Genomic DNA, 12,296 nt, shown 5'->3' on the forward strand with positions numbered 1-12,296 from the left:
CCACTTTTGACCATCAGCTTTCTGACTCAATGAATGTACAATGAAAGAGCAGCAGCAGACTGATGTGGTCATCCCTTTGCTTACACTGCATATCAGCAGCATATCTGGATGACTCTCAGTCTTGTCCCTCTGCATGCTATTGTATCCTAGAGGATCAATGCAGAACGTCAAGTGATACCCATTTGGCAGAGTCTACCAACACATCAAGTTTTCTAGTTGAATTTGGAAAAACATTTATTGATTTGCTAACAAAAACAAAGCTGCACTTCCACTTGACACTTCCATTTGTACCACTGAGAAAAAGGAAGAGCAAAAACGCAAAAGAAAAAGCATTTCTGAGTCAGTGCCTGTACTAGGGCCTAAAGGTGTTCAATGTATTCTCTTACTATTATTTTATCATAAATATTGGCCAAATCATTGTGAACTTGGATGCCAAAAATCACAGGGTGTGGTTACTTATTCAGGAAGTCTGGTGAATATAAGCAGCCTCTGCCCATTTATATCAGAGCTGTATCTTCAAAACATTCTGAAAAACTCTAAAGGCTCAATTTATAAAATAGGGAATCTGACAATCTCTCAAACATTCACTGGTGGGAATCAACTGATGTAATTGAAGCATATGGACCTTGAAGATTCCCAATGTAATGTTTAAGAGAATTACTGATTCCCTGGTTTTTAAATTGAGCCCAAAATGTTTGCAAATGATGCTTAAAAAATTCTGCATTCTATAGGAAAATATCTTTGCTTGAAATCAGACCTTTCTTAAAAAACATTGAATATAATTAAAACCATTTGGAAGCTAAGGTATTCTTAACCAATGTTTAAATAAAATATCAATTGCATGTTGATAGGGGATACCTGTTCTTTGATTGGCTGCTGCACAATAAAGCCCCCTGGCTCATTCCCCTACAGGGGCTAGCTTCTGTCTCACCTAGAATGAAACTTCATTTGCAGGGCACACTTGTTTTAGGCAATAATAGTGGTGGCAGAATAAAACAAAAAGAGATGTTTAATAATGTTAAATTACAATATTATTGGCTGCACACATTTTTCATTGTTATCAGTGAGACCAGTAATTTACACAATATTACAATATTTTAAAATAGATTGCCACCAAGAAAAAAGGAAACGTCCTGTCTAACATAAGTAATACAAGCAGGGGGTGGGAGGGTTACTTAGGGCATTAAAAGGAATTTTATGTAAACCAAGGCAATTCCACTGGTGGTATAGAAATATAACACACGAAAGACACAATAACCTAAAACCTTAATCTAACTATAAAGTCAAGCACACACACACATATATATACTTTCAGAGACCCCTCATTTCGCGTAAAACTGCCACAGCAATTAAAAGTGTGAAAAAAATTCTCAATGGGGTTATAGTCATAAATTAAAACTGATTTCAGCTTTTCCCCATTCCATCCAAAAGTAGTGAACATATTTTTTTTCAGCTAGAGTTGGGCTTTAACTTCTGTAATCCAAAGCGAGCCTCTTACTCCACTCTAAATGATCAAAATGCAGGGCTGCTTTAAAAAGATTACAATCCTAATAAGTGCAGTGAACTTAGAGCATAGGTCGGCATATTGGACCAAGAAAATGACAAAACCAAGCAGAAGAGATAATGTCCAGCTAGCAGGACGGGTCCACCAGCCATTCACACAGGGGCTGTTCAGTCAGCTCTATCAGTGATCTATCAATGTCCTCATTCCAGACATAACCAGGAGTCAAAGACTCAGGTCAATAAGCTTATAGGCGATTTGCACAAACATCTCCTGCAGCAAGGTAAACTACAATGTCAAATTGGTTTTTCTTCTAAGTACACCAATTTATTTATTTATTTGAACTCGTAAGCATCCTTACTAATAGCATTAACGTGAAAAAAAAAAATCTACATTTACTTATATCAATAGATATTGCTCTTCTCTGTGTTAAGAAAAGAACTCCATTAAATGGTCCCGTAGCATCACATCCAATCTAACAATACAATACAAATAAAAAAACAAAGCATGTAAAAACATGTTTTGTGGTGTTTTGCATTATTAAAACTGTTTTGCACTCTTCTGCTACTTTGTAAAGGTAACTCTTTTTTGCTATGTGAGATTTCAGTTGTTAGGCTGTATTCAGATGGGCATTTGTCAATATCGCAGTCTCAGGTACTCATTTTTTAACCGCTAGGCATCTAAAAGCTTTTACAAGTGGTTGTATGCACTTTACAGTGTTGTCTTTTTGTGCTTAATGTGTTGCACCATTTTCAGTGTATTATGGGACCTCTGGTCTGCAGCTGTTGTAGTAGAAATTGCTGGGAAACACTTTTCACCTGTTTGCAACCACTTAAAAGTGGTCTCATAAAATCTATGGTAACAGTTTAGCAGTAGACCACCCTGAGACGCTGCAAGAAGCATCTCTGTGCCCGTACAAAAAGGAAATTCAACCAGTCCAATCAGTGGCAGAGGTGGCCAACAGTGGGCCCATGTGTAGAACTGACTTAGGGCACCCCCCTAAACTGTCCTAGGGCCTTCATGGAGGCCCCTGTTACCTTAGAGGAGTCTGGGGAGCTTGGAAAATGACACACTTTGCACCTCCCTATGTCCACCCCTGAATTCATTTTAATGATTATCATGGCTATGGGGAGGGGTTGAAGACTGATTGACAGTGCCTATAGTCTCATAGTTGTATACCTGCAGTATGAGATCCAAGACTATGCTACCTTTGACTGCTAATCTCAAGAGATTTGGTGATGTTCCTTGTGCTGCTCTTGGTTCTCCTTACTGGAGATCCTGACATATGGAAGCAAAGCTCTGCCTCTACCAGGATGGCCAGCTCTACATAGAGACACAATGCAGGGCAAGGCCTGTTAGATTAGTAATAGGGAAAAGATCAGATGAATGGAGACCAAAGGCAATACTAGTGAATTGTCTTTTTGACTTTTTTGGGTTACAGCATCGACAGCTTGCTTTATTTTTTTACATTATAAAACGTCTCTTGAAGAAAGAACATCTCAGTGTTCCTGAGGTAGCAAGACAAGAAATGAAGGGTGTGGTTGTTGACAGTGGGTCAACATAGCAATAATAACTTGATGTAGGGGTAAATAATTCCCTCTTTACCAAAAAACTGTTTTGTTGTCTATATCACCATCTTTCACCATCTCTTGTCCAACAGGAAACAATGATAGGTCTTTCCAATACACACAAATGTAAAAATAAACCTGACAGGCCCTGAAAATAGAATTAATTACCCACTGGCCTCCAACATTTTTAAGAATAATTCCATTGCATGGTAAATAATCTTCTATTAAATGGTGCTTACAACGTTTGCTGCATAAAAAATCTCAATATTCAAATTGCATTCTTCTAAACTTAAAATTAATGGTAGACGAAACCCCTTTTAAATGACTGAGGTAGGCGGGAGGAGCTGAAAACCAATTTTCCAAAAAAATAAAATAAGGTTGTTTACAAAATATACCCCAAAAAGAAACATTGTTTTTGTCTAGGCCGAGCCTTTTATAATACAATGCACCGCCATCATTTAATTTGCATTCCATGCATTTAATCTTATTTTTACTAATTCCATTTGTATATAACCTATTTTGATGTTCCTCTTGGGTTATTAAATATTTTTACAATGATAATAACCAGAAAAGCCACAATCCCTTCCGTAGTAAGTTTATACTTTGCTATACCGCCAGCCATAAGCTGCTGTCAGGATGTATGGGTTGCCAGGCAACAAGGCAAGCGGCAATACTCAGTTTAAACTTTTCATAATATCGCATTAAATAGGCATAACATAAAAATCTCTGGTAGACCCGGAATCATTAAGTCAGATAACAATTAAGATTTTGTATAAATACACTTATCTAATTCTGTAAACAAGCTGAGCTCTGCCGGCTTGGCCTAAAATCCTCCAAGACATATTTATGTTGTGATTATAGAAGCGGATGAGTTCAAGCAGAAGGGTCATTGGTGGCTTGTATCATGCTGCAAAAGTTCTGTGTGTATATATATATATATATATATATATATATATATATATGTTGAGATGAATAGATAGATATATTTATATATTCAGAGAGAAAGAGAGAGAGAGAGAGGGAGGCTAATTTATTAAAGCTCTACAAGACTGGTGAAGATAGACTATCATGGCAGAACCTGGGTGATCCAGCAAATCTCAAATTGATTTCTTAAATGTCTTTTGGCATTAGTTGGCAAAGGTAATTAACCCTTGACTGGATCTCTTCCAGGCTTCCTGGATCACCCAGGTTTTAACTTCAGTCTTGGAGAGCTTTTTTAAATTAGGTTAATTCCAAACAAATTTGTCAATTTCTTTGGTCACAAGGCTGCCAGAACAACCAATAAAAGTAAGTAATATATTTATAAAGGACTGGCTATTTTAAAATTAAAAAATAGCTCCAGTCAATGGAAAAGCCCAAATTAATGAAGCTCTGTATTTATTGAGTTGGTATGAGTACTTTGTGTATTGGTATGGTACCTCTTGCACTCCTCATACAGAAACGTTCAGAAAAGAATAGGGGGAACTTAACAAGGAGTCAATTAAATGTGGTGCAGATGTATGCTGATCGGAAGACTGTGGGATTATGCCGCCATTGAGTTTGGTATGAAACCACAGTAGGGGTTTTCAATGAACCATGAATGTTCATGCTATGTTAATTTGTACAGTGTCATGACTATCGTACACCATGCACTGGTTTATAATGTAAAGATTTTGTGCAGGATAGTATATGCAAGATTCGGGAGGGGGACTAGACCTGTATGAGTCACTGAACAACAGTAAAATCCGGTCGCCTGATCTACAAGGTTAAAAAGTGGATAAACTGTGTAAATCTCAGTATTCGGAAAGGAAAAATACAAACTTTTTGACTGTTCCCTTACATTTGTTTCAGCTGAGCATTAAGCTTTTTGCTTGCAATTCAGCTATCAGCCCCCAAACAAATTAGTTCCCTGCCATATAAGTCAGTATTCTTATCTGTCTAGTGGCCATGTCTTCTACTGAGGGCTGCAGAGCTGGAAAGAAGGAAAGGTAGGAGACAGGAGCCACCGAAGAGGAGAACTCTTCTCTTGCAGGAAATATAATTTTTTTAAGAACTTGACACAGTTGTCCTAAAGCAGAAATTCTGGCAAAACTTTTTTTTATTGCTGTCATGGAGCCACTGAGAAAGAAGGAGAAGTATGTGATATTGTCTGTGTGCCCATTGAGGAGACTTTACAAACTTCCCATCCCAATGATGAGGTTCACCAAGGTAGGGAAGATCTCTTCAACAGAGACACGGACAATTGCAAAAATGTAATATACTTTTTTTTAAATTCTTGTCAAACTTGTCTGAAACTATAATAAAATATTTGGGCTGAAGATACACCTTACAACATCAAATGAATGCAGTAATAATGTGTCACAATACTAACAAACTACCTTTATTGCAGAAATACTCCACATCTTCACAGGTCATATTCTCTGACTCAAACTCTGAAGTGAAACTTTCCTCTAGAGGAAAATCTTCTTTAGAGACAATGTCATTCTCCTCGGACAAACAGTCCTCCTCTTCATCCTCTATCGCATCCTCCAGTGGACCTAAAAGCACAGCGTAGACAGCTAAGTTTAAATTTGCAGAAAACAAAGTTTTTTTCAAAACTGTCACCTCAAATACAAAAAATAATACACAGTATTTATATAACGCCATCATATATTGCAGTGCTGTACAAAGTTCATAGTCATGTCACTAGCTGTCCCTCAAAGGGGCTCACAATCTAATGTCCCAACTATAGTCAAATGTCATTAACATAGGCTAAGGACAAACTTGGGGGGAAGCCAATTAACTTAGCTGCATGTTTCATGGAATGTGGGAGGAAACCCATGCAAACACAGGAAAAACCTGCAAACTCCATGCAGATAGCGTCCTGGCCAAGATTCAAACTTGGAACCCAGTGCTGCAAAGGCCAGAGTGCTAACCTGTGAGCCACCGTGCTGCCCATAATATACTTTCATCATTTATCAGTAGATTAAGGCATTGTCATGGGGAGTACTGAGATCTCTGTGGGTAGTAAATACCAGGATGTATTACACACAATACTCATCATGCATGAAAAAATATTAAATGCTTTGTTCTACCTTAACATTGTTTTGTTAAAAAAAACTTTTCTGTGACACCAATTTATAAAAGAAAAATAATGCAACATATACTATTATCTGCATTTTATGGCTTAAGACTCAGCAGTATGTTACCCATTGCAGAGTTCTCTTCGCTGAGCATTCTGGATGGCAGTACAGTAACAGATTACTGCCAATCCAATGTAAGATTTATTAGGCTGCACGTTGCAAACTGTTTACTGATGATTAAATAACTGGACAAAATGCTAAAAAGAGATATAAAATAATGTTACTTCCACCTGCAAGCTTGATAATTTTCATTTCAATGTCTAGCCCTTCTTTGAGGACAGCAAATGATCTTTCAGATATGCATGAGAAATTTTCTGGTAAAGATATTACCCTTGAAAGCCAAGCACTTACCCAACCCTAGGGTATCCTAGGATTAAGTTCTTACCTAACTCAACCCTAGCTTACTAAAGGGGCAAGTGTTTCTGCTTGAATGAATGAGAGTGCCCCATGTGCACTCCAGTGTTCAAATGCAACAAACACCTAAACTTTCTTTTTGTCTACTTCACTGCAAGTTTTCAATCAACAGAACATATATTGCAGAAATACCTCCTTGAGAAAATTCCAAATTGAAACCAAAATCACAAACATGTATCAACTAACTAACCATATTCATAAACCAAGTCTAATCAAGTACTATAGTTCCTGAGCCAGGGTTGAGCTCCAGGGTTAAGCCATGGTTAAAGAACAGTGGCTAACCAACTTGCTAACAAGAAGAATGCCAACTGATTACCTAACCCAAGAAGTATTTACCGTGGCCAGATGCAAGCATCCCCATGTACATGAACCTGCTCCAGAGTCACATAATTGTCCTAGACCAACAAAGTAACAAGATCAGACCAGCAATATGAGTTGGCAACTCCATTTGCAGACTCCATGTGGATGGTGTGTCTAGAGTAACACGCCAAAGCACAACTGTCACTCCATAACAAAACGTGCCTAAACAAATATTCTTATGGCAAGACCAGAAGATATAATTTACTAAAAGCTGCAGACTTTATATTATTAAAAATAATATTAACTATTTTATTCAATTCCATTTAAATAATAAAGCGTACATGATAATATAGTCACTTCAAATATCATTTTAATTTCAAAAAATGTTAAAAGTGAACTAACGTACGGTGCTTTGAGATTCTGTAAACATGTAGTTTTTGGAGTCCAATTGGATCCACGTATCCCGACCTTTCGTCTTATCTGCTAAAACTAGCCTGCTGTACTGTTTCCTAAAGCTCTACCTGGAAACCTTCTTAGAGATACTTAGCATAGAAAACTCTAAGACAGTTCTTCACAAGCAAGGCTCTTGCACATCCCACAGAGCACTTTAATGAAGGTTTGTTAGTTCTGTGGCCATTGCAAGACCACATAAGCCTTATGTAATTGAGCTTAACAGCAAGAATAAAAGTGCTATTTCTCTAGCTTCTAAAAAATCTATTTTAAATGAGTTAAGTTCCTCCTGCAGCCACTCAGTCACTTTAACAGGAGTTGCATCAGGGGATCTTGTAGGATGGAAATATTTTTTTTATTAATTTTTCTCTTATCACCAGGAGAATGTTGCTTTTTTTTCATTTACATTCCTAGCCTCCAGGTAGCAGAGTAGAGAATCATAGACTAGAAAATTTTGATTAATTTCTTTCCATGTGTTATGTTATTTCTTATATATAATTGATTTCTTTTGCTCGTAGCTGTACATCTATTTTATATCTGCACCTACTGCCTTCCTTCAATCAAGAAAGTTGAAGAAAATTACCTGAATTTTGTTAAGTTTATTAAAAAAAAAAAAAGCGGCGCCTCTGTGAATATTTAAATTGTTAAGTTTATTAAAAAGAGCTCTGTGAATATTTAAATTGCGTTTTGAAATGCTAACGAAAGGAAGATATTACAGAATTTTAATAGTAGGTTCAATTTGACCCACCGACTTCGGCAGGAAGGGTCAAAAATTATTCAAATTGTTTCTTTACACTCAAAGACGGAAACCTTTGATATTTTTTTTAAATGGATTAATATTCTCCTCTGTTGGGTCTTTTGACACGGTGCTGTATGACAGTATTAATTCTACTGGTGTATAAATTTTTCAAAGACCTTGCTGCTTTCATTTTCACGTACACTCTTAACTTTTTTTTTTATCTTTGTTATTGTGAGAGAAGAAGCTTTTATTAAGACTTTTTGGCCTTCCTTTGAGCTGGCCAAAATGCCTGTGACATTTTATAGAAAGAGCTACCTTCGTTATGACATGGATCTTTTTTTTTTCATCCTAGCAAATAAACAAGAAATCAGACTGAGCTTGAGTTTAATGTAACCATAAGAGGAATTTACAAGTGATATGCTTGCTAAAAAAAATTATTTTACGGCCCACTTTTGAACTTAATCAGCACAATTTATTCTAGGTATCATTGTGGAAGACGTGGTCTCTCGGTAGATATCCACCTGCTGCTGAATCATACCTATAGACATGCCTTTAGAAGAGATCATGATCTTTACTGATTGGACAGATAGGGGGAGTGTCAGACCTCCTCAAAGGAACCACTTCTATATTACTAAGAGCAAGGGTCCTTTTCTGCAGAATGTTGGAAGGACACAGAATTTTAGTTTTCTAAATGAATTCTATAGATGGTTTTGGTTTGGTTGTGTGATTTTATGTATTAGTAGGCATTGCTTAGAAGCAGCTATATTATTAGAATGGGCTGCTTAAAACACCAATATGTATCAAAAGTTGAATATGAATGTAGCAATTGGTAAAAGTAGGGCTCAACAGCAGAGCTCAGCACCTTAGCGTCTGTAGTAGGTCCAGGTATCTTCAACATTGCAATGACAACATATAGGTAGTGTCATCTGTGGGCATAATTCTACAAGAGCTGTGTAATCAGACTCACCACAGCCACTCACCCCCACCTGATGATGTTGCTTACAAATGGAATCAATGATTCTGTGTAGGGTTCTGGTTCTCTGTCTTTTAGTGGGGTGCAAATGGCAGCTCCTGGTAAAATAATGACCTATATTAGCAAACCCGTGAACAGCCAGATTATAAAATGTTGGATTTATCAAAATATCTGCGTGCTAATTTGACCTATCTGCGGAGAATTAGTTAATGTTTGCCTAACTTCTCAGTTTGGCTAATTATACACAGATAAGACAGAACCAAATACCAAATATTTGGGTGACTTGAAATGTACTGAATCATCAATTCTACATCTTTGAGCATCATTAGCATTCAATAGCATACTTAACAATCGTGTTCTTCTATAGGTTAGGATTTGCTTAGGGTTGTGATTGGGATGCCGGTCCACAGTTGCTCCTAACATGTTCCCATTGGGTTATTTTAGAGAAAAATGTGTTGAGTTTTGATTGTGTGGGTTGTGATTGGGACGCCGGTGCGCAGTTGCTTCTAACATGTACCCCCAGCAGTACTCATCTATCAAATGTCACCTAAAGTCTGAGTTTCTAGCATGTTGATTGCCTGATCTACCACAATGTACACTCAAAACCTGTGAAAATATATATGAGGTCAACAGCAATTGTTGGATTTAGTCAAGCTAAAAACAATTGCAAATATACCTATAATTAAGCTTGCACTGTTAGAATAATTAAGGACTGGGCATTCAGGATTCTGCAAGTCCAAATGTATCTGGTCCTCCTTAAGTTCCTCTGTTTTCCACTGGCAAATCTACTCTGTGACAAACTGTATCGTCATTATTAGTTTATCAATGCCATGATGGCAAGGATAAACTCTCTGTTAAATTACAAGACAAAAAAAATCATATGAACTGTCACGAAATTAACATATCAGAGATGAACTGTACTGCCGCTGGCCATTTTATTAAGCACGGCTCCACGCTTGATTAAATCAGCCGGCAGCCCTGAAACTCATATGTGTCTTTAAGACAATATCCTCGCATTTATAGAAAGGAAGCCGGTCCGCTGCTACAAGTACTCAACAGGGAATTTGCCTGCTATATTTTATTAAGTAGATACAACCCTTCTTTCAGCTACTGAATCAATATCGAAAAAGACATTTATATGAGTCAGATTAAAGGCCAGGCTTGAAATATTCCATTTACACACTGCGGATCGATTTTTCCTTTCTCAGCGCATGCCCTCTGTAATTGCTAAGAGCATCATAAATTGCAAAACAAGATCTATATTAAAAGAGAGAAGGAAAAAAAAGGGATGCATAGCCCATAATCTCCTGAGCAGAGATAGAATCAGCCATGTCAATAAAACAGTTGCTGCGTTACTATTACTGATCACATCACAGAATATATGTCAGGATCTATCTTCACAAAGGCTGCTGATTGTTAAAATATTGGTGTATTCAAATAGTAATAGGGCTGATTTACACAAACTATTGACAAAAAGACAAACTGTGTTACTGTGTTAACTGTGCACACACTAGATAATTGTCCAGCAAATGTACAGAGGTCCCGATGTTATTTAGTTATCCACCATAGGGAACTATTCACCGGGGCCAAATGCTGTCATTTCCTAAGGGGGAGGTAATGGCAGCTTGTTCTCTTCCCTTTACATATTATTATTAATATTATTATTATTATTATCATAGAACTGGTTGTTCATTTTGGTGTCCCTGAAAACTATCAAAAGAATTGTTTCTAGCTACAATAATTTGGCATGTGAACATAGCTAGTGGTGATCAACTTAACATATATAGGAAGCTTCAAGTGCGACCCCTCATATCACCAAAGGGCCACACATTTACATTCTCCATTTAATGCTACATAAGACTGTCAACTACTGTGCACTTATTACTTTTCTTTACAAACATTTATAGAGGGACAGTTTTAGGGCAAACTGGACAATTCCTTTCATTCTCTCCAAAGCCCTAATTGAGAGAATCCCAGGGTGTGAAAGCAGCTGGAATGTTTTGCGTTTGTGGCCTCCATTTCATATTTGCCCAGGGCCTCATTTATTCTAAAACTGTATACTAAAAGCACAAGTAGTGCAGTCACTCCAAACCCAAAAAGCTAAATAGCTTTAGCTTACTTACTGGCTCCTCAATGTGATATAGTGAGAAATACTGCGTCTTCTAAAGACGCAGCTCCTATACTCTATAAAGGGCCGACTTGTCTATTGTTAGTTAGTTAAAAGCATAATTTACGTTGTAGGAATAATGTAGCCTTACAGTCAGATCATTGTACCAATCTCTTATTTACCAACACCTGCCTAGATTTGCACTATATATGACACCAGACACCATATGTGCAATTTCAGACACCAGAGTGTGACCGGGCTGCTATACCAGACCTGGTCAGACATCCCCCTTTTTTTCTTTTGCACAGGTGAATGATGTCACTCTTTCTTCTTTTTACACCCTTTTTACACCAGCAGATATCACTGGGAGGGAGGGAAGAAATCAAATTTACAACCAAAGAAAAAGTAGACAAAAGGTGTAAGATTGCAGTAGGGCTTTTAGAACCTGGAAGGTGCCTGACTTTTAGTATTACAGCAATATTACCTATAGTTGATTCAATGTTGTACTATACAGGTTGATGCTTTATAGTTGTCTTCTAACTCAATAAGTAGAAGAAACTTTAGGTTGCCAGGACTAGATTAAACCAAGCCAAGAGAACTAATACGATCACACACTTGCTGAATCTGTCATCTCGGTTTTACAAGACAGAATCACAATGACTGAAGTGGAAACTGAGAAAGTTCTTTGACCAAGAAATCTAAAACTAACAGAAGTTAAAAGGGCAGTGTGATATTATGTCATCCCTTACTTCCCATATATGTTACAGAGTAATTCCACGAAACAAGTGGAAGCATTTAGCCACAGACATTATCATAATAACAGCAACACTTGATTAATCTTATTCAGTGTAATCACACACTTTCTACGGGATCAGTGGGAGAGTAGAACGAATGTCCTGAACAGTTTCTGCCTGTGTAACTTCCGTTGACCACTAACAACTGGAATCAGGTGAAGGCTATGTTGGTACATAGCTACATAGTCAGTTATGTTGAAAAAAGACAAAAGTCCATCAAGTTCAACCACTAGGGAAATAAACATATCCCACATAAAAACTCTATAGACATAGTTGATCCAGAGGAAGGCAAAGAAAAATCCCTGGTTCAATTTGCTCCAACAGGGGTAAAATATTCCTTCCGGATACC

The 12,296-nt window shown here is 37.3% G+C and overlaps 1 protein-coding gene across 3 annotated transcripts in view; it reads right to left on the reverse strand.

Annotated features, from left to right (window-relative positions):
- ZFPM2 (zinc finger protein, FOG family member 2) overlaps positions 1–12,296 on the reverse strand; it is a 257,195-nt gene that overhangs the window by 201,034 nt on the left and 43,865 nt on the right. For 2 of the 3 annotated variants that reach the window (XM_072410745.1, XM_072410743.1), the window contains exon 2: positions 5,427–5,585. The exons of the other annotated variant lie outside the window; for it this stretch is intronic. In XM_072410745.1, coding sequence (XP_072266846.1) covers positions 5,427–5,585 — 159 coding nt within the window. The remainder of the gene's footprint in view (positions 1–5,426; positions 5,586–12,296) is intronic. 3 annotated transcript variants of the gene reach the window in all.

Source organism: Pyxicephalus adspersus, chromosome 5 (assembly GCF_032062135.1).
Source record: "Pyxicephalus adspersus chromosome 5, UCB_Pads_2.0, whole genome shotgun sequence".
NCBI classification, from domain to species: domain Eukaryota; kingdom Metazoa; phylum Chordata; class Amphibia; order Anura; family Pyxicephalidae; genus Pyxicephalus; species Pyxicephalus adspersus.